The following is a 22,618-nucleotide window of genomic DNA, read 5'->3' as shown; positions in this document are numbered from 1 at the left end:
TTTCAAAGAAGCAGTCTCCCCAGACTGCTAAAGAGGAAGATGCAATGAGAAAAGTTCCATCTGCAGTTGGAAGTCTGATGTATGCCATGTTGTGTATGCTATGTAGTGGGAGTAGTGAGCATGTATCAGTCAAACCCTGGACCGGAACATTGGATAGCCGTTAAGCATATCCTGAAGTATTCAAGGTAAACTAGGGATTATATGTTAGTCTACAAGGGTGGTGTTCTGAACCCTGTAGGCTACACTGATTCATATTTTTCAAACAAATGTCGATGACAGGAAATCTACTTCTGGAATGGTGTTTACACTTGGGGGTGGAGCTGTGATATGGAGAAGCGTAAAGCAGTCTGCAATCTCAGATTCCACCATGGAGGCTGTGTACATAGCCGCGTCAGAAGCAGCTATGGAAATAGTCTGGCTAAACACGTTCTATTCAGATCTTGGTGTTATTCCAGAAATGGATAAACCGCTTGTGTTGTTTTGTGATAATACAGGAGCGATAGCCAACACGAAAGAACCTCTAAGTCACAAGAGGAGTAAGCATATAGAAAGGAAGTATCACATTATTCGAGAATATGTGGCCAGGGGAGATGTGAAGGTTATGAAGATTACATTTGAAGATAGTCTTGCAGATCCGTTTACAAAGACATTACCAGAAGCTACATTTGACAAGCATATCAAGGAAATGGGATTAGTAGAATTAAGGCATTAGTTTCAATTAGTGCAAGCGGGAGTTTGTTGGGGTTTTATGCCCTAATTAAAACCCAATTTCTTTGTAATCTCATTTTATTATCAATAAAAGAATAGAAATTATTTTTTGACTTGGTCATTCACTTTGCTCACATGTTTTATTTTCATGATTATTTGTTTAATATAAACTTCTATTAAATCCTGAGAATATAGCTAATCGTATTTATAGTGACGTAATCACATTGGAATATTAATATGATTATATGTTCAAAATAAGTTAGTCCTAAGATTAGTCAGTGCACAGGATTTACACTGACTTGCCAATCTACGATATGATCTACTTACACATTGTGGTGTTATGTTCTTTCTAGAACATTAGCAAGGTAGATAAGATCGGATGCATTTGTTACATCGGACAAGACCGATATTGACAGTTGATAAGATAAATAAACATACCGTTATGATCTATTCTAGTCATATCATATAGTTGACCATAGGTCAATTCAATCTCAATTTTGAGTGGTTAGTATTCTAACTGATTGCATTATTTGAGTTCTTTGACTTGTTCATTACCAGCTTACCCTACGGACTAGCCCATACTTATATCTTGGGAACTCGATAGTATAATTGAGTGGGAGTGTTAATCATAGATATGAACATCTATAGCTTCTGATGAAGAAGTGAAATGATGGGTTCCTTTTAGTTTGGTTCAAGATGTTAAATGATAGAGATCTCTTTTCAGTAACTGAAATATCATTTACAAGGAACTAAGTGTTTTAAGGATAAAATACAATGAGGGGTAAAACAATATTTTAGTCCCATCTCATTGTAGACTGTCTATAGAGGATTGAGTGACAATTATGGTTGTAACAATGGATAATTAATAGCATATCTATATTTGTTATAGAGCGTTCTATGAATTCAAGAGTGCAATTCCGAGTCTTTAGTGGAGTCACGAGCAATTAATAAGTTAGTAAATTTATTTGTTAGATTTATGATAACTTATTGGAGCTTGATTTCATAGGCCCATGGTCCCCACTGTACCTTGGATAAAATCATCTATATACTCTCAATTAATTGATATATTATCAATTAGAATTATCAAAGTTGACCAGGTCAATTTTGGATAGTTTCACAGAGTTATGTAATTTTGAGAAGAAAAGTGAAATTAAGGCAGATTTATTAATTAAGATAAATTGGTATCTAAATTAATAAATAAGTTTAAATCAAGGGTCAAATTATAAATAATTAATTTGATAAAAGATTTAAATAATTATTTAATTAATTAAATCAATAGAAAATAATACAGACTTTGGTTGTAAAGTCCAATGGGCTTATAATCAAATGAGAAATTTCACGGGCCTAAAGCCCATGATAATTTCGACCTAGGACTTAAAATTGGCTATTATTTTATTGATTTTTTAATTAAATAAATGACATAATTGAGTCTATAAAATGAGTGCTTAGAGAGAAGTCAAAACACAAGTTCACAAGTCACAAGTAAGATTTTTTCATAATTTTTAGATTCTTTCTAAACATAAGTCATTTGCTAAGCCTCTTTGTTATTTTCTATTCTTCTCTCTGTGTCTATCTCATGTGTTGAGAATTTCCCACTCTAGTCTAGATGATTCTAAGGATACTTTGGAAGACTGGGAAGAAAATTGAAGATCGTTTCAGTTTCTTGATAATACTCTGCGACAGAAAGTATACAAGGGTTAGTGAAACTGAAGGAATGACTCATTCATTCCGCTGCGTATACTGTAAGTATTCTTATCATTGTTTCTCTTTGAATTTAATTTTAGAAACATGTTCTAGGTAATCTCATATTAATTTGTTTAATATTAGATCTACATGAAAATAAATAAAGATCATGTATGAGTTTTCCCAACAACATATTGTCTACTTTCTTATATGCAAAAAGATAGAAAAAAAATTCAAGTTTATCTAAAAGCGGAAGCTAAACTAAATTTCTCTAAAAATTTGAAACATAAAAGATATTATTAAAAACAAACTTAAAAGTAGACTGCAACTCAAGGACATTCGTTCCTATATAGCAAACTTTAACTCTAATATCATTTCCTACTTTTACCTTTGACTCCCTCTCACTTGGCTTCATGAGATCCTTTAGCCCATTCTACATTGTTCCTCTTTTCTAGCTAGGTCTTAAACTTGCGACATTTGTTATTGGCCTTCTTCAAAGCATTATTCTTATTGTTTTTGTATGTCCCTTTCCCTTTATTGGGGTTGAGTTGAGTGACATAGTGAATAAATTCTTTCTTTTTTTTTTCTTTTCAGCTTGTCTTCCTTACAACACACTTGGAAATTAAATGAAGCAGATTTAATTATATGTGTTAATAGGTCATCTTAATATGATTAAATGACACAGTAACAGAATTAAGAGTATGATGAATGTTGAAGTTGTCAGGTCAAGGAATCTTGTGATCTTTCAGTTTGGACTGAACATGCACAATTTTTAAGATATAAACTTTCGTTCCCTTAGTTCCATCATACTTGATGCTTACAATTTCATTCGTCGGAGAGTCAGTTTTAACATTTTCAATAGTTTGATTTCTATCCCACTACAGTGAAAAATTCTTTGACATTTGTTGTTTCTAGCAGGCCACTCAATAGATGCTCAACAATAGACCTTTTCATGGTTATGATGCTAAGACGATTTGAATTTTCTATTGGATAAAGTAATTCCTCAGTAGTGCTCAAATCAATAAGAGCAGCAGGTTGTGGCGCAAGCACATGTCTATGTTCTTTATCCCTAAACTAAAATCTACGCCTTGTTTTCATTTCTTGAAGTTCAATCGAGTTAGGACTTGAATAGTGATGTTATTGTTGTTCACAGAAAAGGAGTGTATATTCATAAATGAACGACTTGATTAAAATATGAGCAACTAATTAAGAAAATATTCAAATAGAGTCAAGATAGTCATCATAAACGTCATTTTGAGGCATATAATCTCTCTTCTTGAAGCTTAATAGACAAAATATATATAACTTAAAAATTTGTTCTTAAAAAGATAAATATGTATATATTTTGATTCAAACCAAAAAAATAAAAATATACACATTAAAAAATTATTTATCTTGGTCAAACAATTTTAAACACGAACATTTTTCATAAACACTTCATAGTTCATTAAATAATATATGTAAGCAAGTAATTACACATATTAATCAGACAAAAAGAATATTTTCTATGAACAAAGAAATCATTGAAAATTAAGATGATAAAATCATTGTGGTGATAATAATCATTATAATTTTCATACAAATTTTTTTTTAAAAAAACTTCCTCATATATATTGGATGATTAAATCAAAGTGTCCCACCATAATACCTTTTTATAATCATCAACTAATCAAGTGTGTCACTTAGAACAACAAAAGAATATAGTTTAATTAAGAAAACTCAATACATAGTGTTGTCCGTATTTTCACCTTCGACACGTGGCAACCCCCAGGGACTGGCTTGGACGTTCGTAGGCATCCTCGAGGCATGTTACTACTCGAGGTCTTTATTCGGAGCAAGGGTCCTCTTAGGTGAGACCTTGCCTTTGACAGTGGGCCGTGGGTGCCTCAGTAGATTACTCCCCAATGTTCGTTCTCGGAGCTAGAGGTTCTCCAGCACAAGAAGTTAAGGCGAGGGGTCTCGTCTCCCAGGTCCGAGGTTCTGGTTCTCAGACCTAAGATAAGGTGCAACGTGTCAGCAAATGCGGATTTTTAGAGCCAGAGGATCGTTTGACAACCTTTATGGGCAATCCGTCAACAGTGTTGGCAAGTGTACGACTCGACAATTTGCACACCCACTACGACGCCTGACATGGAGGTACTTACAGCACGCCTTGAGAGTACCTAGGGCGTGTTCCCTATAAAGTATGTGAATTTCGGCAGTGGGCCCTGCAAATCTCATTTGGGCCATGATCTCTATTCAATGCAACCCAATGCATTGAATTGGTATTAATCCTTCAATAATGGGAATAATGTGTATTAATTACTTACGATTAGTATTAATGACCCCAACCTCTATAAATAGGGATGAGAGTCTCATTGTAAAGGGTTCAGTTTTTTAGAGAGAAAACACCTTGTACTCAGAGCAATCTAAACACTGCCTGAGAATACACCATTTGAGCTTGCAATCACAAGCTGACAATCCTCTTAATACTGGAGACTCGTGGACTAGGGTTCTTTTATAGCCTGAACCACGTAAAAATCCTTGTCTTCTTATAGTTTATTTCTTTATTATCTCTTATTAAGGTAGAGACCCTCATGGCCTACATTAAGTGATTCAAAGAAGAAGCAGCGAGAACCAAGAGGGTCGATGATGGCCAGCAGTTGATGGTATTGTAGGCTGGCATACGCGCGGGGTCCCCACTTTGGGATGATCTCCAGCGGAGGGGATGCCGGCGTTTCGATGACTTTATTCGTCGAGTACAAGAGTACATCATCTGGGGAGACGCCCAGATCGGGGCATTCGGAGCGCCCGCCCTCTTCCCTACGTCAGCCACACCTGGCCCTGTGGCCTTGGGGATCCAATAGTCCCCCTATGTTCACATTCAACAAGGCTCGGGGGGAGTCCAACCCAGCCAGGGTGCCACCCCTTCCGGTTACAGCGCCATGTCTTCTCCTGGATTAGGTATGGCTCCGGCAGGGTTCGGGGCAGCGCCCACCGGATACAGCGCTTTTCAGCTTGCATTCAGTGCTGGAGTTGTTGCCCCATCCCAGCCTGTTGAATCTAGTAGAGCTCCCAATGGCACAAGGCACGTAGGTAAGGGTAAGGACCGCAAACCCAGAGGGAGCGAAACCACACAACCCGAGTAGGGAGTCACATCAATCGAGAAGTATGTCTCCCAGTATTCCGAGTACACTGACTTGGTAGACTCCCGAGAGAACATCTTTGTGGCCACAACACAACATGTTCATTATAGGAAGCCGCAGCCCATCCGAAGAGACAAGGATAGGAAAGACCCTAGCAAAATTTTTCATTTCTACAATGACATAGGGCACCACACCAATGAGTGTCATCAACTCAAGGATGAGATTGAGAATCTCATCAAGCTGGGACACCTCCATCAATATGCTAAGGGTGGAGCGCGTCAAGCACAGCCTCTCGTGGCAGAACCGGTGGTTCCACTTGTCGCACCACAGGCCTGGGCAACAGCTCCTGTAGTTCCCCAACATCTAGTGGCCCAAGGACCTCCTCCAATGAACGATCAGGTAGGACCCATCTCAGGAGGGCCTCACTTGGGGGACACTTCATGGAGCTCGCAGAACAGGTATGCGTGAGCTTTAAATCACAATGATGAGGTAATGACTTTGGCCCAGCTGCCTACCCAAATGCCATGAATGACTGACCAAGTCATAACCTTATTCGAAGACGATGCTCGGAGAGTGCATTTCCCACATCATGAGTCGTTGGTGATTGAGAGCCAAATCTCCAACAAAATGGTGGCATAGATTCTAGTAGACAGTGGGAGTTCGGTGAATATCTTGTATAAGTCAGCCTTCAAGAAGATAGGGTTGACTGCGACAGACTTGTCCCCATGCGCCTCGACACTCTATGGATTCTCGGGAGAAGCCCTCATCTCGATGGGGCAGATAAAGCGCCCTATGACACTTGGAGAGGTACCTTGCCAAGCCTTCAAATATTGCACCTTCATAGTGGTGGACTGTTCCTCGGCGTACAATGCCATCTTGGGATGACCTGCATTGGTGGAGTTTGGGGACGTCACCTCTATCCGTCATCTGTGCATAAAGTTCCCCATGGATGCAGGTATCGACACAGTCCATGGTGACCGGATAGAGGCAAGACAGTGCTACAATGTCTCCATCAACGCTCTAGTGATGATGGTAAGGGAAGAAGGTCCCGAGAAGTTCGAGGCCTCGGAGGTACAAGTTGCCCAATAGTCAGGGCCCGACGAGATAGACCCAAGGGTTCAAGAAGAGAGGTCCATTAAACCAATAAAGGAGGTGGAGGAGATAGTTCTTGATACCTCCACCCAACAGGAAAGTAAAATTTGGGGGAAGCTTGAAAACGGAAGTCTGTGAGGCATTGATGGGCTTCCTCTGAGGAAACCAAGAAGTGTTTGCATGGTCACATTCCAACATGACTGGCATTGATCCGAATATCATATGACATGCCTTGAATGTTGATCCTAGCTTTGCTCTCGTCCAGCAGAAGCAACGGACGTTTGATCAAACTCGGAAAGAAGCCCTTAAGGCTGAAGTGGACAAGCTCCTACCCAATGGGTTTATTCGAGAAGCCCAATATCCCAAGTGGCTATCCAATCCTTTCCTCGTGCCAAAGCCGAATGGCACCTGGAGGACATGTATTGATTTCTCGAACCTTAACAAGGTCTGTCCGAAGGACTGCTTTCCACTTCCCAAAATAGACCAGATGGTCGATGCCACCTCTGGTTATGAGTTGTTGTCGTTCATGGACGCATACTCGAGATATAACCAGATATCCATGCATGTCATCGACCAAGAGCACACTAGCTTTCGAACTGACAAGGGTGTCTATTGTTATGTCGTGATGCCTTTTGGGTTGAAAAACGCTGGCACAACCTACCAAAGGCTGGTTAATAAGATGTTCAGAAACCAATTTGGTCAAAACATGGAGGTCTCTGTGGATGATATGTTGGTCAAGTCCAGGACTGTCCTAGATCACGTAGGCAATCTGGCTGAGGTCTTCACGGTGCTCCGCCGGTTCGGGATGAAGCTCAACCCCCAAAAGTGCACATTTGGGGTAGCCTTCGGCAAGTTCCTATGCTTCATCGTAAGCGCTCGGAGGATTGAGGTGAACCCCGAGAAGATCAGGGCTCTAATCGAAATGCCCTCTCCCTAGAAGCATAAAGATGTTCAAAGCCTGACAGGAAGGATCACAGCTTTGAGCCATTTTGTCTCCAAGGCAACAAACAAGTGCATCCCTTTCTTCAATGTTCTCAGAGGAAGTAAAAGGTTTGAATGGACAAAAGAGTGCAAACAGGCATTCCAACAGCTCAAAGCGCACATGGAAAAACCTCTGATCCTACCCAAGCTAATAGATGGAGAGCCACTCTTGCTCTACATGGCTGTGTCAGAAGATGCCATCAGTACCGCATTGGTAAGGGAAGAAAGTCGTGTTCATTACCTTGTCTATGATGTCAGCAAATGACTCATCGGGGCAGAGTCTAGATACCCACTGATGGAGAAGTTAACCTTTTGCTTAATGGTTTCCTCTTGGAAGCTAAGACCCTACTTCCAGGCACATCAAATTAAGGTCCTCACAAACCATCCCCTCAGACAAGTCCTTCAGAAGCCTGAGTTTTCGGGAAGGCTTTTGAAGTTGTCGGTGGAGTTGAGTCAGTTTGACATCATCTATCATCCGAGTACTGCCAGAAAAGGTTAGGCATTCACCGATTTCATTACCGAGTGCAACGAGAATCAAGAGAGGACTGAGTGCACCATAGTGGTCGGATGGGCCTGGAAGTTGTTCATGGATGGGTCTTCGAACGAAAATGGCACTGGGGCGGGTCTTATTTTGGTTTCCCCCGAAGAACATAGGGTGCATAGTGCCCTCTGCTTTGGGTTTAGCACCTCTAACAACGAAGCAGAGTACGAAGCCTTAATAGCTGGGCTCTGCGTGGTACTGGAGCTCAAGGCCGAAGGACTCGAGGTCTTTAGTGATTCCCAACTCGTGGTAACCAATTTCTCAGAGAGTACTAGGCCCGGGGAACAAAGATGGCAGTGTACTTGGCAAAGGCTCAAGAAATGCTGCATATAACTTCTGAAGATTCATTATTCGGCAAGTGTCACAGGAGCAAAAGTCCAATGCAGACACCCTGGCTAAACTGGCCATGACAAAAGATGCTGAATTAATCAATGTGGTCCTCAATTACTACTTGGAGTCTCCTAGTATCTTGGCTCCAGACGAGGTGGAGTCAATACAACCCCAGGATGGGTGGATGGAGCCAATAGTTAAATACCTTGTCTCTGGGGAGTTGCCCCAAGATAAGAAGGTTGCTTGAAAGTTGTTGTACCAAGTATTGAGGTACATAATTATGGACGGTAGGCTTTACAAGCAAGGTTATTCTTTTCCTTTGCTTCGTTGTGTATCCAAGCGGGAGGCCAGTTTAATACTACGAGAGGTACACGAAGGTTTTTGCGGAAATCATGCTGGGGGGCAGAGCCTATCCAAGAAAATCTTAAGACAAGGGTATTTTTGGCCCACCATGAATGGAGACGCGATGGATTACATCAAGAAATGCAACAAATGCCAATGCTTCACCAACATCCCCCGAGCACCTCCAAATGAGCTTACTCAGATAACCAGCCCATGGCGTTTTGTTGTCTTGGGCATCGACCTTATCTGGTCCCTACCTACAGGGAAGGGAGGGGTGAAATATGCCATAGTGGTCGTCGACTACTTCACGAATTGGGTTGAGGCCGAGCCACTCGCCACAATCACCTCTGAAAAGGCCTTGGATTTCATCATAAACAATATTGTTTGTCGGTATGGGCTTCCGAGGAAGATAGTCTCCGACAACGGATTACAGTTCAATAGTGAAGTGCTCACGGACTTTTTTCAACGACATGGTGTCATCAAGAGCTTCTCTTCCGTGGCCCATCCACAGACCAATGGCCAAGTGGAAGCAGTTAACAAAACACTCAAGTCCACTTTGAAGAAAAGGCTGGAGTAGGCAAAAGGAGCTTGGCCCGAGTAGCTACCTAGGGCATTGTGGAGCTACCGCACTACTGCCCGGACCTCCACCGGCCATTCTCCCTTCTCGATGGCCTATGGGTATGAGGATATGCTCCCAGTTGAAACAGAAATCTCCACACACCGACAGGATACCAATGATCTGACCACGAACCATGCTTTACTTCAGGAGTCTGTAGAGTCCAAGAACTTTACTTAGCTAGTTAGATATTAGTAGTAATAGTAATGGCTAGTAGTAGTTGTAGTATGTTTATGACTGTGAATTTTGGTTCAAGCCGGGACTTAGTTGGACACTCGTAGTAACACTTGTAGATTTTATAAGTTTAACCTATAGTTTAAGAATATTAATTATAACATAAGGTTTGATTAATATTGCTGGTTATTAATATGACAATTATTATAACCTAAGGTTTAGATAGAGCCAATAAGAATATGACACTTGTCATATGCATGATTATTAAGGAATTATTATTTTAATGATAAAATAAGGGAAATATAAGACTTAGTCTTCACCAGAATCTGTTAGGAGCATGACATTTGTCACAATTTTATTTATTTGTGGATTAGGTTGTAAATAAATTTTTCGTAACTTTAGGGTACTGTAACTTCCAGCCTATTTTTTTCCTAGTTATGTTATGAATTGCTAAAAATAGTATTTCTAGAAAGTTGTAGATAATTGAATTTTCTTTCTAACGATATAAAGAGAGTCTAAATCAGAGTCCTACAGCTCCAGATATATTGATTTTAATACAGGTGAGTTTAGAGTTGTGAGATTTAGGGAGTTAGAAGTTAGGATTCTATTTGTTTTTATTATTTTTTTAAAAAAAAATCATGCTTTGACTACTTAAACCTCTCTCTGAAAAATTTGACCAAGTCCTAAGCCTTTGGCTGAAGAATATTCAAATATTTTCAATTAAATTCATTATTTTTATTCAAAGCCAAAAAGAAGATTTTTATTCCTAGAACTCTATAAATAGGACCTAGGACCAAGCCTTTTCATTCATTCTTCAAGCATTGATCAGAGCCTTCTAGATGCTAGTGAGACTATAGAGTGATAAACACTTGGGTTGGGGTTATAAGCTTAATAAACACTTGGGAAGTAAGGTTATAGTGTATTTCAGTTTCGAGGTATAGTTCGGTCATAGAAGCATTCAAGGTATTCCTAATTCTAGTTCCTTTCTGTATTGATTCTTATAGCTTTTCTACTCAAATCCTAACTCGTATTCTTTATTCTTGGTTAGGCATCTAAGTTCTTTGAACTTAAGATTTTCGTTGGTAAGTATCGTTTCGATGGTGTACTTTATTCTTTCCATCTCTTTTCTTTAGTATACTCACCTCTCTATTATGGTTTTTAGGAGTGTTCCAAAGTCCTGATCTTGTTCTCATATTCCGATATTTTTGGTAAGGAAAATAGGGTAGATTTGTATGCTTTTATGTTGTTGATATATGTTTATGTTGTAAGTATGATATGTTTTTAGTTGTTTTATGTATATGGATTGTTTAGATAACAATCACATAATTTGTTTAGACAACAAATATATATAACTTGTTTAGATAACAAGTCCCAATAGTAGATTCCTTGGGCATATGATTGTTTAGATAATAGCCCCATAAATTTATATGACTTGTTTAGATACTAGCCCCGTAAATTTATGGGCATATGATTGCTTAGCTAGCAAGTCCCAAGAAGTATGATGGCCATTGTAATAGATGTTGTAGTTATATAGTTATATGATTATAGTTTACAGTTTATAGTTTATAGCTTATAGTTTATGTGTATGTATATGTTCCATGCTTATAGTAGATTTTCCTTGTTGGGCATTAGGCTCACTCCTTTATGTTTTATATGTGCAGGAAAATAGTTATGGTGGCGGGAAGATTCTTGGCAGTTTGGGGATGTATATTGAGACAGGATGGAATCGGTGGATTGCGCATTCAATTTGAGGATGAAGTTTTTAAGTCTTTTAGCTATGATTTCTATGTATTATTTTTCCACACTTAATTTTGTAACCAAATTGTTTAAGTTATGTTTTGTTTTATTTTCAAAATAATGGGATCCCATATCCTAAGTGAGATTTTTATGTATTTAAACCTTTACTTTACAATTTTAAATAAAGTTATGGTGTTTTCATACGTACGTTTTCTTAAGATTAGTATAGTAGTTATTAATGGTCCAAGGTCTAGAATAGTTGGGTCGTTACAGAGTCCCTGGACCTTGTGGAGGAGCTATGCGAAGCTTCTCAGCTTCAAGTAGCATCCTACCAGTAGAAGGTAGCCAGATATTTTAACTCCAAAGTAAAAGATAGAAAATTTGGGGTCGGAGACTTGGTGTTGCAAAGAGTCTTCTTAGCCATCCCAGACCCTGGTGCGGGTGTGTTGAGACCTAACTGGGAGGGTCCATATCAAGTCGAGAGCGTTGTGTGTCCGGGAACATACAAGTTAGCCCGAATAAGAGGGGAGCAGATTCCTCACGCCTGGAATGCCGAGCATCTTCGCTGGTATTACCAATAGTATGAGCAGCAAATATTGTCTATTTCTGTAATACCCCATGTAGCCTTCGAGCACATATAATGGAAACTGTGTATGTAAAACACGGTAAGAAATTTATTTTCTGCTTATATTCCTTGTTTCCCTTTACTTTCTATTAATGTTGTGTAAGAACACCCACTTGCCTGGATAAGTGATCGCAGACTAGTCTCTGATCACCTGGGGGGCATAGAGTTAGGGTAGCACTACGCCTCACAAGGAACGACCTAGGAGACTAAACTTGTTAATTGTCAAGAGTAAGCCTAGCGTCACCATACTGATAATATAAAATCCTAGGAAACTAATAAAGTCTGGCCTAGAAGGCCGCTTGTTCTAGGTAGAACTAAGCTTAGCACCTAGGAGATAGATAACTCAAGTAGCGCGAAAATAAACTGTTGTCACCTCCCGTGGACACCAAGCCCGAGGAGCTCTGGCTAAGTCTCTTGGTCTCGAGGTGCAAACGGAAGGTTGAGTACCCTATACTTGGCCTCGTGATATCCATGACAGGGGAAGTTTGGCTAGTCGATGAGTGAAGTGCCCCTAATGTCACTATATCCCATATCAAGAAAACCCAGTGTAGCACAGACTAAGAATTTAGGTTACCTCTCGAGGATAGCGCGCGTCCAGAGAGTAATAACCAAATCCTAATATGTGCGATACAAACGGATTCCTAGGCAGCCTACGCCTGGGCACCTCGTTAACATCACCCCTCGAGGAGGTGTAAGATGGCAGGGAAACCCCGACCTCTCGAGTAGTACATACTTAGGGGACAAGTGGTTTCACATGCGAGGGCATGAGACGCTGAGTGAAGACCAACGGTGAATTCTGCGTCAAAGTTACTTCTAGGACTACGGGCCTACAAGGGATTGAACGTGTGAGCCACTGTTGAGTCTAGTTTTTTTTTCATGTTTAGGTGGTGCTTTAGGTAGTCTTTTATGTCATTTTTCTTTCATTTAGTGCGGGTTTATGCTTTTGTTTGTTTGTTTTGCAATTTTTGTGAATAACAGGAAGATTTGAGTACTTGGAGGAAAAATGTCCAAAAAGAGAAGAAATATCAAAGTTTTGATAATATTTTTTACAATGGATGGATCTCAACATGATTTGGATGTGTTGGTGATTTTTCGGGCTTAAAAAGGCATGAGTTGAAAAATTGCTTAAGAGCCGCGGCATGAGCACTGTAGAGCCGCGACTAGCCCTTGAAACAGAACTTATGTTTCGGAGGAGAGACTTGAGCCGCGACATGGCTAAGGAGGGCCACGGCATAGAAGGGCCAAAACCATGAAATCAAAGACACAGGTCGCGGCATGGCTTTGGGAGAGCCGCGACCCAGCATTTCAGATCCTTGTGAATTTGGGACACGGGCCGTGGCATGGAACATGTAGAGCCATGGCCCGCCTCCTCAAAAATTGAAAAGATTAGGTTTATTGAAAAAGAGGAAATGAGAAAATGAGATAGATGGATTTTGGAGCATCTTGGAGGCTAAGAAGGCTACTGCATGTTTTTCATCTATTTTCTTATGTTATTTTTAAATTTCTTTGTGATTAGAATTACAATTATGAACTAATTTGCTGTTTAGGATTTTTAATTGAATCACTTGAATCCCTATTATGAATTAATGCAATTTCAATTTTCTTCTTCAATCTCTTTTCAATTCCTTATAGCCCGTTCTTATTGATTGATTATTGATTGGCCATCTATAGTCATTATTTATATGTTTTTGAATCAAAATCTGAGAAGTGTGATTTGAATTTGCTTTGGTTATATTGGACATAATTCTAATTTGGAACGAGAGTATCTAGATTAATTGTGTAACTATTTATTGAGTTGTTAAGATTAATGCTATCTTTGTGATTCAATTTACCATAGAAATATAGGAAATTGTCACTTAGGTTGAGTTTATAATTCATAATATGATTATAAGCTGTTGTTGTCAACTTGTTAATTGAAATAGGCAGAAAGAAGAAGAATTTAGTGTTTTGTATTAGGGAGGATAGGTGATGAGATTTAATATACTAATTACTCTTTCATTGTTTAAATCCAAGGTTTTGCTATTATTCGTTGTTTTATGTAATCTTTAATTATTGTTTTTGCATTTTATATTTTCTTTTGCTTTGTCTACAAGAATCAAAATTCTAATTGACCAAATAGACAAAAAGATTAATTGACTGGTAATTGAGGATTCGGTCCTTTAGGACTAAACTTGGTTTTACCAAGATTATTACTAAATTGTGATACATGCACTTGTGTAGCATATAAAATCTGCAACAAGTTTTTGGTACCGTTGCCTTTCGTACCCCAGATGACCTCTCCTCAAACCACTGATGATTATTTGGGCCATGTCCTCTAGAAGCTCATATGCTTCATTGGCACTCTTACTCATGAATGCCCCACTAGCTGCAGCATCGATAATCGTTCTTGTTGTACCACACAACCCATTATAAAAATTGTGAACCAGCATCCACTTCTCTATACCATGGTGGGGGCATTTCCTCAATAACTCCTTGAAACGCTCCCACGCATCATATAATGACTCTCCATCCATCTGATAGAAGTTATTAATTTCCCCCCTCAATTTAGCATCCTTTGAGGGAGGGAAAAACTTAGCCAAAAATTTCTGAGCAAGGTCTTGCCAAGTATTGATAGAATTTTCCTGAAGCGAATTAAGCCAGCTCTTAGCTCTTTCCCGTAGAGAAAATGGGAAGAGTCTCAACCTTATAGCATCATCACTGACCCCATTGTACTTGAAAGTGTCACACAACTCCAAGAAATTCGCCAAGTGCATATGGGGGTCTTCAGAAGGAAAACCACCAAAATGAACAGTGGACTGCACCATTTGCAAAATTGCCGGTGTAATCTCAAAATTATTGGCCTCCACCGCCGGTGGTCTTATACAGTTCTGTACTCCCGTTATAGTGGGCAGTACATAGTCTCTCAGACTCCTGGCAGCAGGATTCTGAACCGGATGTTGCAGAACTTCGGGAACCTCAGTATTCCTCTCATTTTGTGCCATCTCTACCGTCTGATGAGCCAACCTCTTATTTCTTCTGTTTTTTTTGCACGTCTTCTCAATTTCAAGATTTATAGGAACAACACTACCTGCCCCTCTTTTGCTACGCATATAACACAACCACTTGAAATTTACAAAGGAACGCAGCTGAAACAAATTAGAAACAAGACAAAATAATCAAATTAGAAATAAAATCAATTAGACTGATGCAATTACTACTCTGACAGCACAAGTGGCCTCCTTGACAAAACAATTACAACAGAGCACTATATCTGCTAATGCAGTTCAGATGGCAGCTAGGTGTGAAATTTGTGGTGGTCCTCACTTTATTGATCAGTGTCATACTAGCTGTAGTAATAACATTCCTATGGACCAAGCTCAGGTTCAAGCAGTGGAAAATTTTCAGAGGCCATTCAATAATCTATTCTCCAACACTTACAATCTTGGGTGGAGAAATCATCCTAATTTTTCTTGGAGGAACAATCAGGGCCAGCAACCTCAGTTTTAGGGCCACCCTTAGCAGAATATGGCTTAGCAACCAATGCATCAAGCCTCTTCATCACAACAACCTAGGCCTCAACAACTAATGAATCAAGCTCTACCAGATAGGCCTAATGAATTGCAAGCTGCATTATTGACCCTCACCAACACTCAAACTCAATTCATGACAGAGACTAGATCTTCTATCAGAAATCTAGAAACACAAGTGGGGCAGTTGGCTAATATGCTTAATAACAGACCACAAGGTAATTTGCCTAGTAATACTGAAGTCAATCCTAAGGAGCAAGTTTAGGTAGTTACTCTGAGGAGTGGTAAACAAATCGAGCAGCCTAGGGTACAACAGTCAGCGGTTAAGAATGAAGAGATGGGTGAACAGTCTGATACAGCAGAACAAAGGGTTACTAAAGACCACCAGAGTTCAGAAAAGAGTCCTCCAGTTTTTGATGACCAGCCAGTTCGAGTTCCATATCCTCATAGGCTTAGAAAAACTACTCTTGATAAACAGTTTTCTAAGTTTTTAGAGGTGTTTAAAAAGCTGCATATCAATATTCCTTTTTCTGAGGCCTTAGAGCAAATGCCCAGCTATGTGAAATTCATGAAAGAAATTCTTTCCAAGAAGAGGAAGATGGAGGATTACAAGACAGTGGCGCTCATTGAAGAGTGCAATGCAATATTGCAGAGGAAGTTGCCCCAAAAGTTGAGAGATCTGGGTAGCTTTACTATACCTTGCACAATTAGAAAATTTGAATGTAAGCATGCTCTATGTGATTTGGGGGAAAGTATTAATCTGATGCCCTTACCTGTGTTCAGAAGAATTGGTTTGGGTGAGGTAAAACAAACTACAGTCACTCTACAACTAGCAGATCGATCGGTGAAGCATCCATGGGGTATCATTGAAGATGTTCTTATGAAGGTGGATAAGTTTATTTTTCATGCTGACTTTATCGCTCTTGACATGGAGGAGGATATGGATGTACCTATTATTCTTGGTAGACCATTTCTAGCTACAGGCCAAGCTCTCATAGATGTTCAAAAGGGAGAGCTTAAACTCAGAGTTCAAGGAGATGAGGTGGTATTTAATGTCTTCAAGGCCATGAAGTATCCGGTGGCTAGTGATAGTTGCTATAGTGTGGATGTGATAGAGAAGGCAGTCTCGAAAAGAAGGGTGAGTAGTGATGCTGTAGAGGCAGTGTTAACAGGTGATGAGGTAGATGATGATGATGCTGAGATGAGAGAATATGTAAACTGGATCAATTCTTACAAACCATACAGGAAGAAGTTTGAAGAATTAGCAGAGGGGCCTGAAAGACCACTAACATCCATTTAGCAGCTGTCGCAGTTGGAATTAAAGGCTCTTCCAGATCATTTGTGCTATGCAAACTTGGGAGAGGAGGAGACTTTACCTGTAATTGTTTCAGCTAACCTCTCAAAAACAAAATTGGAAAAATTGTTGAGGGTTTTACGGGATCATAAATTGGCCATTGGGTGGACATTGGCGAATATTAGAGGATTAAGTCCCTCAACAGTAATGCATAAAATTTTATTGGAGGAGAATAGCAAGCCATCTATAGAGGCTCAGAGAAGACTCAATCCAGCCATGAAGGAAGTTGTACTTGAGCAGATTCTTAAATGGTTGGACGTCGGAGTAATCTACCCAATTTCTGATAGCGCATGGGTGAGCCCAGTACAAGTGGTACCTAAGAAGGGTGGTATGACCATGGTAAAAAATGAAAACAATGAACTCATTCCAACAAGAATTGTGACGGGGTGGCAGATTTGTAGTGATTACCGCAAGCTCAACAAGGCAACAAGGAAGGATCATTTTCCTTTGCCTTTCCTTGATCAAATGCTTGACAGATTAGTAGGCCACAGCTAGTACTATTTCTTGGATGGGTATTCAGGGTACCATTAGATTTATATTGCACCAGAGGATCAAGAGAAAACAACATTCACATGTCCCTATGGCACATTTGCTTTCAGGAGAATGCCATTTGGATTATGTAATGCTCCATAAACATTTCAACAGTGCATGATGGCCATCTTTTCAGATATGGTGGAAAGGTATGTTGAGATTTTCATGGATGATTTCTCTGTTTTTGGCTCATCGTTTGACCTCTGTTTGGGTAACTTGGAAAACGTGTCGAATCGTTGTGAAAAGGAAAATCTAGTGTTGAATTGGGAGAAATTCCATTTTATGGTAAAATAGGGAATTGTTCTGGGACACAAGATTTCTAGAGATGGTATTGAGGTGGATAAAGCAAAAATTGCAACAATCGAGAAATTACCACCTCCAGTGTTAGTAAAAGGTGTGAGAAGTTTCCTTGGCCATGCAGGATTTTATCGACGATTCATCAAAGATTTTTCCAAAGTGTCTAAGCCTCTCTCTTCATTGCTAATGAATGGTGTGGTTTTTTATTTCAATGAAGAATGCATTAATGCCTTTAAGGTACTAAAGGAGAAACTCATATCTGCACCTATAGTTGTGGCTCCAAACTGGGACTTACCATTCGAATTGATGTGTGACGCTAGTGACTATGCTGTGGGTACAGTTTTGGGGCAGCGTATTGATAAGGTATTTCGCTCAATTTATTATGCTAGTAGAACTCTCAATGATGCACAGTTGAATTACGCCACAACAGAAAAAGAGTTGCTAGCCATAGTCTTTGCTTGTGACAAGTTCAAACCCTATCTGATTGGTAATAAGGTGATTGTGTATACTAATCACTCTGCTATCAAGTACTTGATGACTAAGAAGGACGCAGAGCCTCGCTTAATTAGATGGGTTTTATTGCTACAAGAGTTCGATATGGAGATTTGCAATAAAAAGGGTATTGAAAACCTTGTAGCAGATCACTTGTCTAGACTAGAAATAGATGAGAGTCAGAATGAGAAAGCTGTGCAGATCAATGACTCCTTTCCAGATAAACGGTTGTTTGGACTAAGTAAAAATTCTATTGTGCCTTGGTTTGCGGATATTGTGAATTTCCTTGTTGCAAAGGTTGTGCCTCCGGAGATGACAAGGTAACAGTTGAAGAAATTTTACTCTGAGGTGAAGCATTACTACTGGGAGGAACCTATTCTCTATAAGCATTGTGCTGATCAAATTATTCGTCGTTGTGTACCTAAGGATGAAATGCATTCTATTCTTCACCACTGCCACAACTTGCAATGTGGTGGACATTTTGGAGCCACGAGAACATCAGCTAAGGTATTGCAGAGTGGTTTTTATTGGCCAACTTTATTCAAAGATGCTAACTTTTTTGTAAAGGCTTATGATCGGTGTCAGCACACGAGCAATATCTCCAGGAGAAATGAGATTCCTCTCAATGTGATTTTGGAAGTCGAGCTGTTTGATGTTTGGGGCATTGACTTCATGGGTCCATTTCCACCGTCGTACAATAATGAGTACATTCTGTTAGCTGTTGACTATGTGTCCAAATGGGTGGAAGCTGTTGCGACAAAGACCAATGATAGTAAAACTATGTTAAACTTTCTCCATAAACACATTTTCACTCGTTTTGGTACACCCCGAGCTCTCATTAGTGATGAAGGGAGTCATTTTTTTAACAAACACCTTGATACACTTTTAGCTTGCTACGACGTATACCACCGCACTACATTGCCATATCACCCCTAGTCAAATGGTCAAGCTGAAATTTCAAACAGGGACGTGAAAAGTATCCTTGAAAATACTGTGGATAGTTCAAGGAAAAATTGGTCAAAGAAGTTGGATGACGCACTATGGGCTTACAGAACAGCTTTTAAAACACCGATAGGCATGTCCCCATATCACTTAGTTTTTGGGAAAGCTTGCCATCTTCCAGTAGAGCTAGAGCATAGAGAATACTGGGCAATGATAAAAGTTAAACTTGGATTGGACTGCTGCTAGTGAAAATAGAATTTTGCAATTGAATGAACTTGATGAATTTCGTAATGAGGCATACGAAAATGCAAAAATCTATAAGGAGCGTACAAAAGCCTGGCATGACAAGAACCTAGTCAGGAGAGAATTTCAACCTGGACAGCAAGTACTTCTTTTTAATTCACGGTTGAGGCTATTTCTTGGCAAACTAAAGTCCAGATGGTCGGGTCATTTTACTGTTGTGAAGGTGTTTCTGTAAATGTGGGAATTCTTCCCTTGTGAATTCCATTCACAGGTGAACCTCTACACTACGAGGCATCCTAAAGGCTACTTATTGCCCGCACAAGGGGACAAGGACGTCACACGGTGTTGAAGGAATTGGGCTAAGAGGGCCACCCTCGCTATGCGAGGGCCCTCGGCTGCTTACCAATCCTAACGCCACCCTCGCTATGCGAGGGTCCTTGGCTGGCCATCTGTGTACGCCCCGTCCACTCAAGCATCGAGCCTTGCCTCGCCTGCAAAAGGGAGAAGAAGCCAGCCTCGCTACGCGAGACACCATCGCTGTGCGAGGGTGTGGCCTTGTTACTGCACCCGTGTCCCGAGCCTCGCCACGCCTACACCCGGGGGGAAGAGGGGCAGCCTCGCTATGCGAGACACCCTCACTATGCGAGGGTGCGACCTCGTTGCACTACCCGTGTCTTCAGCCTTGCTATGCGAGACACCCTCGCTATGCAAGCGTGTGGCCTCGTTGAACCGCCCGTGTCTTCAGCCTCGCCTCCATGTGACCTGCATAGGCCAGCCTCGACTCCTAACGCCTTGGCTTCTCATGACACATATAGGTTGAAGCCTCCTTGACATTGGCACGAGGAGCACTTAGAGACACTTAATGGGTGCGCCAAGCGAACATTAGGCATCAAACGAGGATTGATGAGGACGGCCGCGTACAGGACACGTGTACTGACACGAGGTGTACAGTTGTGAAGAGAACAGGGGCACGACCCTGTCATCTGTGTCTGAGGAGTAGTGGCAGTACGGACCTGTATGAAGAGTAGTGGTACCACTCGAACACCTCCGACCATACGCCAGAGCCGACAGTACTATGTCCTAGGCCACGACTCTGGCATTATCAGGGTAGACACCACTACGCCCTGAGCCACTACACTATCAGAGTACCCGCGTACGTCCCTGTCTCCTGGGACTTGTTTGTATCAGGGGCCAATAGAGCCCACCTATAAATAGGCTCCAACCCCTCAGGTTAAGGGGTTGGAAAACGGATTGTATGAAAGAGACTTAAGAAATACATGATCCTTTTTTCATTGTTGCTCTGGTTTTTTCTATTGATTCAAGTTCTTTCCATCTGATTCTAAGCTTTCCGTAGTATAGAAATCTAAGTTTTCTAGCCTTTAATCGTTGACGAGTTCTTACCGTCAACAGTTTCCATATGGCTCGGTGGAGGTGCAAGGAAAAAATGGAGAGCCTTTCAAGGTGAATGGTCAACAGTTGAAGCCATATCTGGGCAGTATGTTTGATCAGGCGAAGTCAATTCTTCTTTTTGAAGCCTCTTTGAAGAGGAGTTCAGCGTCTGACTAAATGACGTTAACGACAGCGCTTGTGGGAGGCACCCTACTTATTTGTATTATTTTTATTACATTCACACTTGTAAATTATGGATATTCGGTTTATTTTTGGACTTTTGGAATCGTGAAAGCGTGAAAAATGAAAAAAATAAAAAAAGCAAAAAAATAAACAAAAATCCTTAAGGGTCGCGGCATAGTCATATTGAGCCGCGGCATAGCTCCTTCCAGAGGCCCAGGATTTTTGAAAGAATGGGGTGGGCCACGACATCGAGATGTAGAGCCGCGACATTCATATTCGGATTTCTCATAATTTTGAGGCGAGTCACGGCATGGATTGACTAATGCCGCAACATTCTTCCCCATATTTTTTTTTAATTTTTGAGGCGGGCCGCGGCATTGAATGGCTAGGGTCGCGGCCCGTGTGCGCAGACAGGTTTAAAAACTCTAATTTTCTGTCCTTTTCTTCATTTTCTTTTCAAACTTCTCTCTTTCACCATCACCAAAAGCCTCCTTTCTCTCTCAATTGTTACAACCCATTTCCCAATTGTGAGTATTTCATTTGCCAAGGACACAAAAAGAAGAAGGATTTTCACATGCAAGTAAGTGTCTCATATCCTTTCTAGTGATTTCTCATTGGAAGCTTGGACATATTCTGTCATTTTGAACTATATAGTGACTTTTCTTTGAGAAATTGAGGGGTTTTGTCTGGTATAAGTGGTTGGGTTGCTTGTTTATTGTAATTTGGTAATTTTTGGGGAGTGGAAAAACAAGGGGAGGTCTGCTCAATTTTTCTTAGAACATTTGGGGATATTTAGTGTGTTGTTGTATTGGTGGAATGGGTCCTAAAAGAAATCCTGCAAGAGGTGCCTCTTCAAAGAAAGCTTCTTCATCCCGAGCTCAACAAACACCACCTCCTCCTGCTGATTATGATACTAACTTATTTGTCAATAAGCAGGCGGCTGATATGTTTAAAAAAATTCATGAGAAATCTGTGGTTAGGGAGAGGGGGTTTGAGTTTCAAGATGAACCGTTTGAAAATAATCCCACCTATGATCTCATTCGGGCTGAGATAGTGAGACAAAATTGGGGTGTTTTCTGTGACTCTACCCGTGATGGCATGGCCAATTACTCCCAAATGTTTGATTTCTACGCCAATCTCCCGTACCTTGATGCAGAAAATCACAACTTTATTCGGGGTAAAAGGGTGCCTACTGAAATTTATTCCTTTAACTCATTACTGCACCTCCCTACATTGTCTGCGCTTGACGATGAGCATTGATAGTTGGCTCACTTTAGCGAGCCAGATTATGATGCAGTGGCTAAAGTTTTGAGTATGGAGGGGGTTCGTTTTAATTATCACCATGGCAAGCCAAAAGACATGAACCAGTGGCAACTTAATCCACTTGCTAAGGCCTGGGTTTATTTTGTTAGTTCCCGCCTGTTGCCGACCTCTCACTTATCTACTATTGATAGAGAGCGTTGTTTATTGGTATATGCTATCATGACAAAGATGACAATTGATGTGGGCCGAGTCATTCGTTACAGCATTCGCAACATCATTAGATTCAATACTACCGCTGGTGTTTCTCATGGTAGTTTTATCTCAACCCTGTGTGCTACTTATGATGTACCGGTCTTTGCTAGTGATCTGGTTCGGAAGCCCATGGGGCCAATTAATCAGACTCTGTTTGCTGTCTTTCCTTCGGCCTCTCTTATCCCGCCGTCACCTGGGCAATATTATAAGTG

General features: G+C 40.5%; 1 protein-coding gene and 1 non-coding gene across 2 annotated transcripts; both read left to right on the top strand.

Annotated features, from left to right (window-relative positions):
• The first annotated feature begins 14,393 nt into the window (after positions 1-14,393).
• On the top strand, positions 14,394-14,500 carry LOC133787322 (small nucleolar RNA R71). Its single transcript, XR_009872350.1, has one exon. It is a non-coding gene; the product is annotated as a small nucleolar RNA R71 (small nucleolar RNA).
• A 4,066-nt stretch (positions 14,501-18,566) lies between these two features.
• Positions 18,567-19,070, top strand: LOC133785207 (uncharacterized). Its single transcript, XM_062224459.1, has one exon. The coding sequence runs from the start codon at positions 18,567-18,569 to the stop codon at positions 19,068-19,070; it is 504 nt and encodes a 167-aa protein (XP_062080443.1).
• The last annotated feature ends 3,548 nt before the right edge of the window (positions 19,071-22,618 follow it).

This window comes from Humulus lupulus, chromosome 6, assembly GCF_963169125.1.
Source record: "Humulus lupulus chromosome 6, drHumLupu1.1, whole genome shotgun sequence".
In the NCBI taxonomy this organism is placed as follows: domain Eukaryota; kingdom Viridiplantae; phylum Streptophyta; class Magnoliopsida; order Rosales; family Cannabaceae; genus Humulus; species Humulus lupulus.
This window is presented reverse-complemented; position numbering and strand designations above follow the sequence as displayed.